Source organism: Odontomachus brunneus, unplaced genomic scaffold (genome assembly GCF_010583005.1).
Source record: "Odontomachus brunneus isolate Ranch 3 - 2012 unplaced genomic scaffold, Obru_v1 Obru_scaffold_104, whole genome shotgun sequence".
Taxonomy (NCBI): Eukaryota; Metazoa; Arthropoda; class Insecta; order Hymenoptera; family Formicidae; genus Odontomachus; species Odontomachus brunneus.
This window is the reverse complement of record NW_022639554.1, coordinates 618,479-634,651: the sequence shown is the minus strand read 5'-3', so window position 1 is coordinate 634,651 and position 16,173 is coordinate 618,479. Positions and strand designations below refer to the sequence as shown.

The window sequence follows — 16,173 nt, the reverse complement described above, 5'->3', positions numbered from 1 at the left end:
TGCACGACGCGACACGTGATATGCGACGACAATATCCAATGAGCGTACTGATATTCCAGAAAAACTATATCATTGGATATCGCGCGTCATATATTGTGCTGATCTGCAAAAGCCATGAGTTCCCACTTAGCGCGCTTAGAGCATATATAGGGTGTCCCGAATAGAAATTTCTATTAAATAATCTTAATATCGACGATATATATAAACAACGGTATATTAAGCCGGTATAATACTCATCAAGAAAATGAATTGATTAAACGCATCGCCGTTGATATGCCATGTCAATATTAAGATTATCTAATAGAAAGTTACTATTTAGTACACGTATCAAGTGCACGATGTAAACCAGGCCATTTATATCATTTAATACGCGTATTAGTTTAGTACGATACTCCTACTTGATACGCTCGCACCAAATTGATCTATCAGTGTTTACATCGTATGTATTAAATATTTAGTACGAATTTGATACGAATATAGTACCTGATACGCGTATCAAGTGCACGATGTAAACCAAGCCTATACTTTTGAGGCGTTTTTTCGTTTCTTGGCAACGGTCGCGTTTGGTTTGTTAGTTTGATCCACTTAATGCTCGCAACGTCGCGAGCGTCATTTATCTTTGTTGCTCGAGGCGTTGTGAACGTTAAGTGAACCAAACTAATCAACCAAATGCTACCGTGGTCACGAAACGAAAAAACGCCTCTGCTGTAGCAGCGAGTGAAGCCGGAAGTTGGCAGTTTAAAATAGAGTGAGAAAGTTGATTTGCCCCTAGTGCTTTCTCATTCCATCATATAGAAAGAATATGGCCGCTGTCAAGCTGTCAAGTGCTATATATAATGCAGTGCAGAATTAAAAGAATAAAACCGTATATTTCACTTATCTCGATATAAAATTGATATTTATAATATTTTATGCTGTGTATAAATAATCGTAGCAATTGCTCTGATCCTGTTCTCATTTCATTATCAAATGAAAAAGGTTAGGTTGCTATGACGGGATACAGTTCTTGGAGTTACACGACAAAATCCATAAAAAGGGAGAGGATAGCGTTGGTACCAACGAAAACCCCTAGGTAACTTCCTTCCTTCCTTCAATATTTGGCTAGAGGCGCTGCCACGGCTCAAACTCCAACGCCATTACTCCAATCCCCTAGGTAACTCAAATTAAATTTCTGTGAATTATTCAGGATTAACACCGCGTCCAATGTCCGACGTACGACGTCCGATATCCAATAGGAGAACAGCTGTTTAATAGAGGATTCAATTCTCCATTGGAAAGCTATTCTTTTATTGGATATCGGACGTCGTACGTCGGACATCAGACGCGATGTGAATTCTGCATTAGTAACATTGAATAAGTAGTGATGTTGGTTAGTCGAAACCTTCTTGACGTAAAGCTGGCCACACACACTTTCGTAACAGTAACCGTAAGACGTAACGTAGGTTGGGAGTATACATTAATTTTAAGGGATTTTTTGGTAAAAATGTGGCTTTATTGTGAAAAAATGGTTACAAATTGATCATTCAAAATATTGTCCATCGCTAGCCACTACTTTTTCTGATAATAGGTAGATTCCTCGTCGAAAGAACGACACATCTTTTGACGCTATCCACGAATCAACCCATTTTTTTATATCCTCATAAGAATGGAAGCGCTGTATTCCGTAACCACTTACCGACAATTGTCGAATCGGTAGACGTCGTTGCGCAGCTTTTCTATGGTATAAAAAAGCTGCGCAACGACATCTACCGATTCGACAATTATCGGTAAGTGGTTACGGAATACGGCCCCTGCTCAGACAGGCCATGAGTCATCGATCGATAGGTGATAATTGGAAGGAGCAATATCTGGAGAATACAGTGGGTGTGGTAGGACATCCCAGTTAAGTGCTTCTAACGTTTCCTTGACCGGTTTCGCAACATGTGGCCGAGCGTTGTCGTGCTGGAAAATCACTTTATCGTGTCTTTTCGCGTAATCTGGCCGTTTTTACTTCAATGTTCGGCTCAATTGCATCAATTGTTGTTGGTAACGTTCCCAGTGATGGTTTCGTTGGGTTAGAGCAGCTCATAATACACTACACCCAGCTGATCCCACCAAATACAGAGCATGAGCTTGGCGCCATGAATATTCGACTTTGCCGTCGATGTTGATGGTTCGCCTGGCCTGCACCATGATTTGTTGCGCTTCGGATTATCGTAGCGTATCCATTTTTCATCATCCGTCACGATACGATACAAAAAACTTCTTTCTTGCTTCAATGCTGAGCGTTGAAGCAAAAACGGTCAGATTACGCGAAAAGACGACAAAGTAATTTTCCAGTACGACAACGCTCGGCCACATGTTGCGAAACCGGTCAAGGAAACGTTAGAAGCGCTTAACTGGGATGTCTTACCACACCCGCCGTATTCTCTAGATATTGCTCCTTTCGATTACCACCTATTTCGATGACTCATGGCCTGTCTGAGCAGCACTTCCATTCTTATGAGAAGTAAGAATTGACCAATTATGTTGAGAATCGTTGAATCGTAAGATCGCCATTTTTATGAATACTCGATTACAATTGGTCAATTCTTATGTTATGTCTTACGGTTATTGTTACGAAAAGTGTATGTGGCTTATACGTGTGATGTTTTGACATAAGTGTGTCGTCGGACATTGTGTGCACGTCGCATATGTAAAATAAATCCCAATCTACAATAAATGTAGCAAGCTTTAAGTTTTAAGAAATTGACCAATCACAGTCAAATGTGAAAAGAATAATCGACTGTAATTGGTTAATTTCTTAAGGCTTAAAGTTTACTACATCTTTTGTGGCTCGGGACTAATAAATATTTTATAAATGTATATGTGTGTATTAAATGCATTGTGACGTGTAACTAATAGCATGTTCGACTGGCTCTGAGTTAACCCACTCTGGGTTATTCAACCTACGTTTATTAGTCGAACAAGTACTTATAAGCTTTATGATTGGCTAGTAGAGACTTGTGACGTCATTAATCGCTCTTGGAGCGATTAATCCAGAGCCAGTCGAACACGAAAAAACGCTTAATATAGAAATGAGAACTCTGATTGGTCAATTTTCTTATGCGTTGTGCATTATGCCTTTATGCAAGAGTATGTGCTTCCCACTTTACGCGCTGTAAGCGTCATTCTATCTTTATCACTCATTACATGCGGGAAGAAGATAAAATGACGCTTACAGCGCATAAACGCCCAAAGCGAACGCAGCCTTTATGGGGGACTCGTTTTGGCGGAATACTTAAATGTGAAACGGAATTAAAATTCAATCATGAAGTTTACAATTGATCAAATTTTTTTACGAATTTAAGCAGTCTCGATTTTTTCTTGAATAAAATTTAATAATAGAGAAAATAACAGTTAATTTTATAAATTGTAAACATAATTGAAAGAGTGTATAAAACTGAAAGACATAACGTATAATCTGCGAAGTTTTGTCTGTAAAAGTTTAAAAACTCCTCAAATTCTCTAATATCAACAGCCGTCGACAATATTAATGCAAATAATATGAAATATCTATTAGTTCTATATTCCCTATAAGAACTAATATACATAAAATACAACAGGCAGAATCATTAATTTATTAATTATTAAATGCATTTATTGAACTTATATATATATATACTCGAATATGTAAACTAATTAAATTATTAAATTACATATTTATATAAGTTCATCTTAAACAGGCTTCAGTTGTTGAGAATGACGTATTTAAATGACATACTAAAATAAAAAGATTTTTTTCAACATAAAATTATCAATTTAGAGACACCAAACCTATTTGTTTGAATAATTTAGTATCGCAAGTTCCATCGAATATACAAGTAAACGAGAAAATCTTGTTATAACTTTCACTTTGTTTCTGGAAACTATATATAAAATTTCGGTTATGTGATTCTCCAATACGACCGTCCCTATAAATATTTCGAAAACTGTGGTAGAAATCAAGATGTTCCTTCCTCCTCTTTTTACTTCACTGAGAAACATCGTGATCTTCATTTCTGCAGTTACACCGTGTCTTAAAAAAAGGTCGATAGTTTTCGTATAATTACATACGCACCGTCTTCAATTGTGTATTAACAAATCGCTTTTGTCACAGTCCGCGCGAGAATTACTTGATAATTAAGTTATTTTTCTCTCAACAGTTTCTCATCTTTATATATCATTTCTCGTCTTGAAAAGAATCGGTGTGAAGCCGGCGCTACTAGCTCGATTTACTCACAACATTCGCTTCTGCACATTTAGGAACTACTTGGCAGCAATGAACGGTGACGCGAGCGACTCGCACAATACAGCTGCGTGTCCTATTTATAATCGTCTTCTTTTCCTCACTTATGATCTAGTAATTATTCTAAGCGTGTTTTCATATCTTTCTTTCTCCTTTATCCCATGAAGAATAAAATAGTCTTGATACAAACATTGGATCTCAAACGAGAACAGATTGTTATACTGCGAGATTTGAATTAATACAATTATTCACTCCCTCTTCTCTCTCTTTCTCTTCCTTTCTCTCTCTTTCTTAATGTTTCGTATGATCGGAAACTTGGAAGTCACAAATTCAAAACGACAAGACTATGAACAAATCGAGAGTCATAATGAATGACGTATGGTTGCACAAAAAGATGTGTTAAAGGGAGAAGAGCTAGAAAAAGAAAAGGAGAGGAAAGAGAGAGAAAGAGAGAGAGAGAAACAGAGATATAAAAAATATTTTATTTTAGTCTTAAGGACGAAATTAGGAATTGTATTGTGAAAGAATAAAAGGAAGTATTCTAAGCTACGCCAAAGTGTCCTTAACGTTTCCCGTTATTATAGTTGAGAGCTCGTAAAGGTGCTTTGAACGTAGATGCAGACTGTTGCTGGATCTGATATGCTAGAGGATGGATTTTAAAACCGTATAATCTGAAAAATAAAAATTCCTTCTTTAATTTGATTTTTTCATAATCTATTTACGTACAAAAATGTACGTACTTAAACATTCAAATTTTAGTTATATCAAATATATCTTTGTGTCTTATATTTAAAACCAAACGCAATTTATCATGTTTATACTCTGTGACGAAACTTTGATTAAAAATAAATGTTACTCAAGATTCAATGTCGCGCTCAACTTGAATTAGGTAGCTCCTAAAAGTCTCTAAAATCAACGCATATCGTAAAATGAAAGTTTTGGAATTCGACTTCATTTTCTTAACGAGTAATTATTATTAAAATTTTATCCTCGATTGTCTTCTGACTCTCTTATTTTGTTGCCTCTTACGGCTTACGCGTCGACGGGTGACGTGCAATACTTGCCTGGGTATAAATTGATTTTGCGCACGCTTCGGTCTGTATTCGGGGTGAACCATAAACAACATATGCGGAAATCCCGTCCCAAAGTATGCTCCGTCTGTATGATGATGTCTCGAGCTCTTCGGCGTGTAAACGTCCATGCACTTGGGACAGTAGCTCTTGACCATTGCCTCACCAGGCACGTCGCTAAGACCCAGTGGCAACATCGGCTGGGACTCGCAGTAGACGCGCGGACAGTGACCGAAATCGCCCGCTTGATACTTCTCGATCATCTGGGCGATGCCACGATTCGTAAGAATGTAACGCGCGTGAATAAGACCGTACAGCATCTCCGCGGCTTGCTCAATCAGGTCGGATTGATTCGGATTGTCATCCAAATCATCATCTTACAAACAAAAGTGGAAGATTAGTTTGACTGACTTCACACAGAAGTAATAACATAAAGTTACTTAAAGGTCTCAGAAGTAATATATTTAATGATAATTATAATTTGTTTTGCCATTGGTGGCTATTTACCTGGCTCAAGATCAAGGATCATATCTAATGCTTGACGATAGTGTGGCACTTGCTCATTCAACCCTGTTAAGTTGAATTTGTCTTGAATGTAGTCCTCATCCACCTGGATACACAATAGAGAAAATTAATGAATGTTCACATTTGAATATTGACCAGAAAATCACAAATATTTAAAAAATTTATAATATAGACTTATATAATCACTATGATGAGGTTGCGAGACAAAATAAGAATCAAATTGAGAATTTAAGCATTTCAAAGCATCGTGGTGTTTTCTTTAGGTAAAAAAATATATACACCATAATTATATAGAGTATACATAGAAATAAGTTTCTTTTAATTGTATACTATTCTTAAGTTACTGTTTAATATTACTCCAATTCTATAAACTCACAGTAAGAGCCTCACCATAAATTTCAAAGAAAGTATACTCATTCTATTTCTCGTTGCAAGTAACATTTGCAAAATTAAGATAATCTATAGATCTATCTTTTTTTAGATATACTAGTGCTGAACTTTGTTTCATCTTTCTTCAATGCTGTATCATATATTTATTTCATCCTAGAGGCAAAAAGTACAACTTAGTTCAGCTAAAAAGAATAGACTGCATGAAGAATAGCAAAAGGTCTGTTCTTTTCCAAAGAACTTCCTAAACTAGTATACATTGATACAATAAATTAGAGTGAAATAAAATATATTTGTTTCACACTAAAGCTAGCAGCATACGATGCTTGTTTCCATGCTAGTTTCCATGCTTGCTGGATGGAAATGCTCTGTTCTAATTAGTACATTTCTGAAGATGGATGGAAATACACCAACCAAAACAGAGTATTTCCATCCAGCAAGCAATCCAACATGAAAACAAACACTATGTATGCCACTGGCTTAACTCACTGCTCAAGTATACATCAATTGAGGAAGTTTTTTGAAAAAAAACAAGCCTGAATGATCTGAAAAGTTACATTCCCCAAAGTTAGGAAACAACTTATACTTTCCTCAAAATCTAAGGTGTGACATCTACTCTTATCATTCCAGCATTCCAATGCTATGTCTCACAGAACATTCGAGCACGTGAATGTGCTGCAGCATGCTGATGGCACTCACCTCGCAAAAGAACTCATTCCCTCGCAGACCGCAAAACCACGAGATCCAAGACACCTCCTCGGAGCTGCTCATCTTTCTGTGGCAGAAGAAACCACGAGGGGAATCCCGTTAGTACTGTGCCCACGGTACGCGCGGACGGGAGTTGGGTGACAGCGAGGGTAGGTGCGGCACTGTCGTGATGGAAGTGCACCCGGATCTCGCAGGCTTTCTCGCTCGCGTACGATAGCAACGTGCACGAGAAAAACACGTCGTCGACGCGTGCTCGAGCGCTCTCGCACGTCGGATTGTGAGGTGAGTGGTTGTTTGGTTAGAGCGGCGCGAATTCCGGCCGAAGAGAAGAACGTCGAAGGGGGAGGAGAAAATGACGAAGGGGTAGGAGCAACGGTCGCCGGACGGGGGTAGCGCGGGGTGTGCTCGGATGGAGCTCGTTTTACTAGGCAAGATGCCCGACAAGTTACGTCCCGTTCCGGCGCGTTCACACCTACGTTTCCGTGGTCATCGCTGCTTCGTCAGCTGTTTTGCGAGCACGACGTACAGTCCGACGCGGCCAGGAAGCGCATCGCTCGTGCGAATTGCCGACGCGGGGCCCGGCGGCTCGATGAAAAACCCAAAAATAAACAGCACCTCGCGGCTTACCTTTTCGTGCTTTGATTAGCCACGCTTGCTGTACTCTCACGGACACAGAGGGCGTAGTAGAGGACCGCGGTTCGACTCATCACAAGTGACGACGCCTTTGGCGCCTGGCGGAACTTAAACCAAATATGGCGACGGTGTTTGACCGCAGTCACCAGCAGAGTCCGCCTTTATCGTGTTGTCGAGAAGTGTCGAGCGAAATTTGTAATGTGACTTCTCTCTCGAGAAAGCCGTTGTGATACTTGTTCGCGAGTATCTCGTCTCTTCCTACTTCTCGTAGTTCAGCGTTCGGTGGTCAGCGTTCCTCTTGTTTCGCAGAAATCACTTGTTATTCTTCAAATTCATCCGAGCCAGCCTTTTCGTTACACACATAGTTTCAATACGAGGTTATATGGCAACCGCACAAAAACGCTTGCCGTGCGACAAAAAGTGACTAGGTAGCCAATGAACTCCAAGCTCTTATGGGAAAGTTGCCAATCAACGAACAATCCAAGATGACTTCCTTCATGCGCGTGATTCAAAGCAGTTCTGTGCTGTAGCAGCGCCGATGTTCATGCGTTCGCGCGGAGAAATTGAACCAATCACGTGTGAGATAGAAGAAACGCGCGATTGGTCGTTTGTATTTGTACGTAACGTGCAGTCGTTGGAGCTTTTCAGTTCGTCGTTTTTATTCATGTTCCAAGTTTTGTGTAATCTATATATATCTAATTAACATCCAGTTTAAATTCAAGAAATGGAAAAAAAGAAATGGTACAAGAGTGAGTACTTTATATCAACGATCACGTGATCATAATGTGTGTATAAACTAGGCGTCATGTATATATGCTTTAATATATTTTCTGTTTGACTGTTATTATTCTGTCAATTGTAATTATAACGTTAAGTTTGTTCTTTTTAGTTAAACTATCTGAACTGATATAATAAGTTAGAGTGAGACAAGTATATTTTATACCAGTTCAGATAGTTTAGCTAAAAAGAACAGACTTATTATGATTGTTCAGTAGCATTGGTGTTTAATAATTATCCCCTTTGATTGACACATATGTTTTTGGATCCATTAACAATTTAAAGATATACTTTCATAATTAATAATCTGAACGAAATTAGTAAGCTGAACACAATTATAACTTCAGTATGGTCCAGAAAGATATACACTAAGTTCCCAAAATAGGACAGATAGTCAAAATACTGTCAATCTGACGTCATTTGTATCAAAAAATTATATAAATTTGGTCAATATTTTGTTAAAATGATGTCAGATTAACATTATTTTGACTGTTTTACCTGGGTCGTTTCTTGCGCGTTTTTATGTTGAGAGCATCATTCTATTTTCCTTCAGCATGTAATGAGTGATAAAGATAAAGTGATGCTTTCATCATAAAAACTTGCTAGACGAACTTGCCTTGGAATTTGTCCTACAATAAAGTCTGAAAAAATGTTTCGCACTGACTGTACGTACAAATTTATCGCGTATGAAAGTTGTGTCATAACCTCGAATAAACTGAGAAAAACAAAGAACACATTTTGCTTTATTTTAATCGCAAGAATGATGCAGAATGCTGATACAGCAACTGTGAAATGATGTGTGGCTTCTCAATCTAATGCAATCCGACTAGATTCAAATTCTACCTATAGTGAATTATGAGTCTCATAATTATGAGTATGTTAACGGTATATTTACGACTTTATTGTCAGCTATAAAAATAACGAGTTGATAACGCCAAAGTCAAACAATCATGCATATCTCCTAGATTCCACTCAGTATCGCGATTGGTCTCAATGCGACCGGTTTTCTTCTTAATTTATTCAGATTCTGGTAATTTCACAGCATATCGACTCAAATCTCAACGAATCGTACATACAATTCTCAAGAAACCAACGTAACTTCTTTCACGAGATAACGGCGGTTACGCAAGTTAAATCTTTCAGTTTAATTCAGCCTAGGCTAAGCAAAACAACGTCATATCAACGCGTTTGTGTGAATTCATGTGTATGTGTATCAAGAATTACACAACGTATACATTTATATTCCTCGACGACGAGTAGTATAGTTATTATCATAGCAATTACAGCAGATAAGTCGGCACACGCGTCGTGAACTAGGATCGTTTAAAGTCTTAAAAGTATGGTGAGTGAGTGAATATGGGTGTGTTCGGGAAGCTCGCTATTATGCTATCATATCATTCTATCCTTGTATATTTAAGGTTGTATTCCAAAACATCTTTTTGAGGAAATTTTACTCGGTACTCTATAGTATATGTAACGCGTGAACTATAGGCATTGAGTAAAGTTTTCCTCAAAAAAGAATGCAACGATAAGGAGCGATAAAGGTAGAAAACGTGATGACGTTGATAACGTGCTCTCTGAACCTTTATACATACTGGAGTAAGTCATCATAGGTTTGGTGGTAAGGTTGCTTTGTCTGAGGTTCGCTGATTGGTTAAGTATAAAGTGAGACAGCCTTACCACTAAAGGCTCACTCCAGGCTGCGTTCGGGAACGTCACCCAAGTGTACCCGTTACGTTGAAATGAGCGAGATACAAGAGTGAGATAAAAAGAGAAGAAGAGTACTCGAGTGACGTTTCCGAACGCAGCCCAGTACGTATAAAGCTCACTGCCCCGACACACACACACACATATATATATATATATATATATATATATATATATATATATGTATATATCAGATGTGTTCTTTTTAGCTGCACTTCCTGTACTTGCTGTACCTCTTCCCTATCTTACTTCCCATTTTCCATTTTCTTTGTGTTCCCTTCTGATGCTCTAATATACATGCTTATTTCTTTCAGATGCAGACAAAATAACATATAGTGTAGTTAAACAATAAACTGTTAGTGAATTGCGACAGAACGTAAGGAGGTGGGTGACGTTGTATATATTTAAAGACGCCATGTTTACGCCCCACCGTATGCTACGACCGTGCGTACATTTGATAAGGAACACGCGCTCCTTACAGTCGACAAGTTTCACGTCATCACGAACGTTGCTCGCGCAAGAGCTCCGTCGTCAACACCCATTGACAGAATCGCTCGTAAAGACCTTCAGTGCCTCGTTTGCGACAATGGCAAAAATAAAGGTGAGTTATTGTTCATTCAAAACTGACGTATGTTGTACAATTGATATGGTATCACTCCCTAACGAAATTATAATTCTTATAACTGCAATAGGCCAATTGTGTAACTTTTAATGACAGAGAGAAAGTCGACAGTGTCGATGTTGCACACTTCCGTTTTTTCGCTGTAGTATTGAAATCCTTTGATTGATTTTAACTTTTTCTTTTTGATTAATTTTTTTCTTTTTAATTGATTTCAATTGTTTTGTCAAATAGTACATACTATATGTATTGGATATAAAGATGGGAATCAAATATAATAGCACTCACATTTCAATAAACATGGAAAATCTGTAAATACTTATTTATTTTTTTTCCAATATAAGGCACACATATTTAATTCATGAAATGTATTTCACCTTTAAGATTTTTCTCCTTTATATATTTATCGATACAATTTGAGTCAAAGAAAAATCTGTTTTGAAAAGAGATTAAATTTTAAAAAGTACATGGAGAAAGACATGATAATGGCAACTATATGAGTTTTGTACATAGAATCAATGAAATATAGTTTACTAAACTAGTTTGTGTTGAGAACTATACTATATATAGAACTGAGTCAGTTCTCCTGACTATTTAGCTTTAGTTGTAATAACTTCAAAATAATTCATTAAACTATATATATTAATTCTACATATAAAATTTTTATAGTCACCTATATTGTTGTCATTCAGTTGCGCTTGCAACTAGTTGCCATCACCATAAACCTGTTTTTTTTTTTATTCAACTAGTGCTGCATTGGAGAAAATTTTGTTCCCTTTCCCTTCTTCAACTCAGTTATATTTTATTATTTTATTCAAATATAATCTTTGCCTTATGGCTTAGAATGGCTTCCATTCTATATATGTTATATATCTCTAATTGCTTCTTTCATCACTGTTTATCTTATCAAAAGATATGGTAGCACTTTGCGCTAAATGAACATGCAAAATGAGAATATTTACGTGACTTACGTATATATTTACGCGACGCCTCTTTAGTTCATTAGAGGCAAAATTATATATTAAACATTAAGCGCAAAGTTCAGTTATATACTTATTTTATTATATATTATATTGTATTATGTTTTATTGTTTTATTATGTTTTATTACATATATATTATTATATATAAAACTCTAAAGAAAATGCTCCTTCTTAGCCTAGCTCAGCTGAAAAGAACAGTCTTTGTGTTTTTTCTCTGAGTATAGAGGCAAGCCAAAAAGAAAACTGCCTTTGAAAACACAAAGATTCTTTAAACGTACTTATGTGACTCTCCTAGGCAGGACCAGTTGTAGACATCCTTGGAGATGAAATGACACGCATCATATGGGACTCAATCAAGCAGAAGCTGATTTTGCCTTACTTAGACATAGAACTGCATACCTACGACTTAGGTATTGAGCATCGCGACGAAACGGACGACAAGGTGACGGTGGAGTGCGCGGAGGCGATCAAACGCTACAACGTCGGCATCAAATGCGCCACCATCACACCCGACGAGAAGCGCGTGGAGGAGTTCAAGTTGAAGCAAATGTGGAAGAGCCCGAACGGCACCATCCGTAATATACTGGGCGGCACAGTGTTCCGCGAGGCGATCATCTGCAAGAACATTCCGCGTTTGGTAACCTGTTGGAAAGAACCGATTATCATCGGCAGACACGCACATGCTGATCAGTACAAAGCCACGGACTTCGTTGTGCCGGGTCCAGGCAAGCTGGAGATCACATGGACAGGTACATCCGGCGAGAAGATTCAACATACGGTCCATGACTTCAAAGGCCCGGGCATCGCCCAGGCGCAGTACAACACCGACGAGAGCATCCGCGCGTTCGCTCACAGCTCGTTCAAGTACGCGCTCTCGCGCAGTTATCCGCTCTACCTGTCGACCAAGAATACAATCCTGAAGAAGTATGACGGCCGGTTCAAAGACATTTTCCAGGAAATCTACGACAAGGAGTACAAGTCGCAGTTCGAGAAGCGCAAAATCTGGTATGAGCACCGACTGATTGACGACATGGTGGCGTACGCGATGAAGTCTGACGGCGGTTTCGTTTGGTCATGCAAGAACTACGATGGCGACGTGCAGTCGGATTCAGTGGCGCAGGGCTACGGCTCACTGGGTCTTATGACTTCGGTGCTGATATGTCCGGACGGCCGTACGGTGGAGGCCGAGGCCGCTCATGGCACCGTCACTAGACACTACCGTCAGTATCAGCAAGGTAAGGAGACATCCACCAATCCAATCGCGTCGATCTTCGCGTGGACGCAGGGCTTGCTGCATCGCGCCAAGCTTGACAAGAACGCCAGCCTGAAACATTTCGCCGAGACGTTGGAGAAGGTCTGCATCGATACCATTGAGTCCGGCTTCATGACCAAGGATCTCGCCATATGTATCAAAGGCATGAACAATGTTACCAGGTCTGATTACCTGGAGACGTTTGAGTTCATGGACAAGCTCTCCGACAATCTGAAGAAACGTCTCAACGATTGACTCGCCGATGAAGAGCGGAACGCAGACTTGCCAGCCAAGTATTAGGTCGCTGTTGCGTCACCAATGATATAGGCAAAAAAATGCAAAATGGGGCTTACGGGGAAAATGAATAGAGATATCGGTGAATGTTATAATAATTTAGATGATCTATTTTGCAATTATGTAAATATATACGAAACTTCTTGGTTTTGCGCTACGTTATCGTCGCGATTTACATTCGGGTTGTAAGATAGACTGTTTCGAGTCGATCGCTGCTCATATTCTTTTCATGGCTATGCAATCGATATCAACCCAGTAAACACGCAAGATAATAGAACACTTGGAAACGTTGATCGTTACTCAGCGAAATGGTTAATAATGCAAATGTAATTTGCCCATTGTGTTTTGTAATTTTTATGCATCAGCTTGTATAATTTCGGTCGATTCATTGCCGATCCAAAGTTCCAATTATACAGCTCGAATATGAGTCGACAAACGTAGTTCTTTTTTATAGATTATTGTTTAATGTTAAATATCATCGAGAATCAGCAAAATAATATATATTATTGAGTAAATAAATCGACGATTAATATATAAATTTAATACATGAATTTAATATTCTCTTTATATAAAAAATTGTACAATGTTGTACATTTTTTAAATAAACTTTTTTACTCACGAGACATTTCACGCGTTTATAACATGAACAATTAAAATCGTTAGGTTCGTTTGTATATTATTAGAGCATAGAGTTGTGAAAATATTGATTAAATTTTTCTCAATTTAATAATTGATTTGAACAAATATATTTCAGTTTAACTAATTAACGATTGATTCAAATGAAACAAATCGAAAAATATTTAATTGACGATTGATTTCAATGAATTCAATTAAAAACTGTTCAATTGACGATTGATATAAGCGAAAAGAACCAAAAATTGTTTAATTAAAAATTGAACTTAGCAAATTTAATTAAAGGCTGTTTAATTAACGCTTGATATAATCAAATTTAACCGATTCAATCGAAGAATGTTCGATTACTCGAAATTACAATTGATTTTGTGAATAACATTTATTCTCAGGGCATCATCACATCATAGAAAATGCTAATGATTAAGTAAGACCTGCGTTGAAAAGAGCAGTGATCATTATCAATCGTCACCAAGCAATCTTCGATTGAATCTATCGAGTTTTCTCGTATCAATTGTCAATTAAATGTTCTTTAATTAAATTCGCTAAGTCCAATCGTCAACTAGGCGGCCTTTAATTAAATTTGTTAAGTTCATTTATTAACTGAACGATCTTTAATTCCCTTCAGTCGTTAATCGAATAGTCTTTAATTGAATTTGTTGAAACTGCTCGACAATCGAGCATTTTTCGATTGAATTTGTTGAAATCAATTGTCGATTAAACGGTCTTTAGTTAAGTTGTCACATATTGATTGTTAATTAAACACGATAATTAATTTAAATAAATAATTGCAATCCTGAAGAGCGTAATACTGTGAAGTTTTTCGCATGTGAATTGGTCTCAGTCACATTCGGTTGTTCCACCATCAGTATTAATATTATCAGTGAGTATAAATAACAGCATGTGGCCTCAATGTCGTGGTTTCTCGTATCTAAAAAAATAACAGCGCCCCATTCGTGACATCAAAAAATAGAAAAATATCAAATGCGTAATCAAATATTTTGCTTGTCAGTTAATTCTTGCGATTGCTTCATTTCACTTCACCCATGTAGTTATCGTTATAAACGAAGGACATTTACGAAATATTCTGAATGACATACGTCATGATAGAAATATTTACATTGAAGTTTCATGGTTGATGTGTTGAGAACGACACGAGTTGTAAGAATCTCATCTTGTCACGATTGACCCCATTATTTTCATTACCAGCGAGATATTACGCGATAACTGTTGCCACGATTTCTTGTGCGATCAAAATCAATATGGTGTTAATCGAGTCTTGCGAAAGCAAAGTTCATTCTCTACGCGCTGGAAGCATCATTCTATCTTCCTTTGGCAATAAGCGATAAAGATAAGAGAATCGCTATCAGTGCTAAACCGTATATGACGAACTTAGCCGAACAGATATTTCGATATAAAAGTGAAAATATTTATATATTCGAGAGAATATAGTTTGCAATACTAATTCATACTAATTATGTCTAGAATCTAAAATATGTATATATCTGTATCGAGAAAAAAAGTCAGGCTTTTTGTTTCTTTTTTCTCAAAAGCGAGTTCTTTAATGGAAATATTCATAGAGTGTGAAAAAAAAGTTTGTATTGATTAACGTAATGGTCTTCATGAACTCGTTGACCTTCTCGACAGCATTCTTTTCAATTATTTATGTGTTATATATTCTTCCTGACTCTATAGCATTACGATTTGATCTTATGTAACATATGTGTATATATTGCATTGATTGAATATGCACACTCATCCGTAACATCAAACGATAAATTTACATATAACTTCCTCTGATATTGTCAGTGACCTATTTTATCGACATGGGTGTATTCTATTCGTTCTATTTTATCCACAAAGCATATAATGAAAGGTCTATTAGTTTTAGTTGTGCTTTCTGTGTTTAAAATAAAGTAAAAACTTGAATATGAATGGAAACGGAAAGGAAGACGCCACAAGAAAGCACATAAAATGTACCTAAGAAGAGCGAGCCTGTATTTTAGCGATAATTATTTGTTATTTCTGACTTCTACTATCCCCAAGAAATTGTCGCCTTTTCGTCGCCTCGCACGTTGCGTTATGTAACCCATCGAGATTTATTTTGCAAATCCGAATGCAGGAAATGCTTATTCCGCGCAGATGCTTGGATTTATTTAACGTTGATTTTCTTCCAATCCATATAGACCAGGCTAAATGTTTGTTTGCTAATTTATGTTCTTCACTTAGATCTTCCTCGAAGATAAAGATCAGGAGGAAATACCATTAATTTGCATTTCGTGAGATTGTCTTCGTATTTTTTGCCTAATGAACATTTTGTTGTAACCATTATCCTTAGATAGT

At 37.4% G+C, this 16,173-nt stretch overlaps 2 protein-coding genes across 3 annotated transcripts; one reads left to right on the top strand and one right to left on the bottom strand.

Moving 5' to 3' along the window:
- Positions 1-3,855: 3,855 nt before the first annotated feature.
- Positions 3,856-7,722, bottom strand: LOC116849036 (casein kinase II subunit beta). Of its 2 annotated transcripts, none has more exons than XM_032825762.1 (5): positions 7,564-7,722; positions 6,928-7,003; positions 5,824-5,926; positions 5,311-5,692; positions 3,856-4,917 (listed from the first exon to the last, which is right to left on the bottom strand). In XM_032825762.1, the coding sequence occupies exons 1-5, from the start codon at positions 7,641-7,643 to the stop codon at positions 4,809-4,811; spliced, it is 750 nt and encodes a 249-aa protein (XP_032681653.1). In that variant the 5' UTR covers positions 7,644-7,722; the 3' UTR covers positions 3,856-4,808. The 2 variants fall into 2 exon arrangements, with proteins under 2 accessions (XP_032681653.1, XP_032681654.1); XM_032825763.1 differs by lacking the exon at positions 7,564-7,722 and adding an exon at positions 7,413-7,557.
- Positions 7,723-9,544: 1,822 nt separating this feature from the next.
- On the top strand, positions 9,545-14,639 carry LOC116849035 (isocitrate dehydrogenase [NADP] cytoplasmic). The gene is made up of 3 exons (XM_032825761.1): positions 9,545-9,688; positions 10,368-10,654; positions 11,950-14,639. The coding sequence occupies exons 2-3, from the start codon at positions 10,469-10,471 to the stop codon at positions 13,159-13,161; spliced, it is 1,398 nt and encodes a 465-aa protein (XP_032681652.1). The 5' UTR covers positions 9,545-9,688; positions 10,368-10,468; the 3' UTR covers positions 13,162-14,639.
- The last annotated feature ends 1,534 nt before the right edge of the window (positions 14,640-16,173 follow it).

Coding starts and splice junctions, on each gene's coding strand:
- LOC116849036 (XM_032825762.1), bottom strand. CDS start 7,643: ATGAGTCGAACCGCGGTCCTCTACTACGCCCTCTGTGTCCGTGAGAGT. Junction 5,927..6,927: donor GGAATGAGTTCTTTTGCGAG/GTGAGTGCCATC, acceptor TTGTGTATCCAG/GTGGATGAGGACTACATTCA. Junction 5,693..5,823: donor GATCCTTGATCTTGAGCCAG/GTAAATAGCCAC, acceptor TTTGTTTGTAAG/ATGATGATTTGGATGACAAT.
- LOC116849035 (XM_032825761.1), top strand. CDS start 10,469: ATGTTTACGCCCCACCGTATGCTACGACCGTGCGTACATTTGATAAGG. Junction 10,655..11,949: donor CGACAATGGCAAAAATAAAG/GTGAGTTATTGT, acceptor TGACTCTCCTAG/GCAGGACCAGTTGTAGACAT.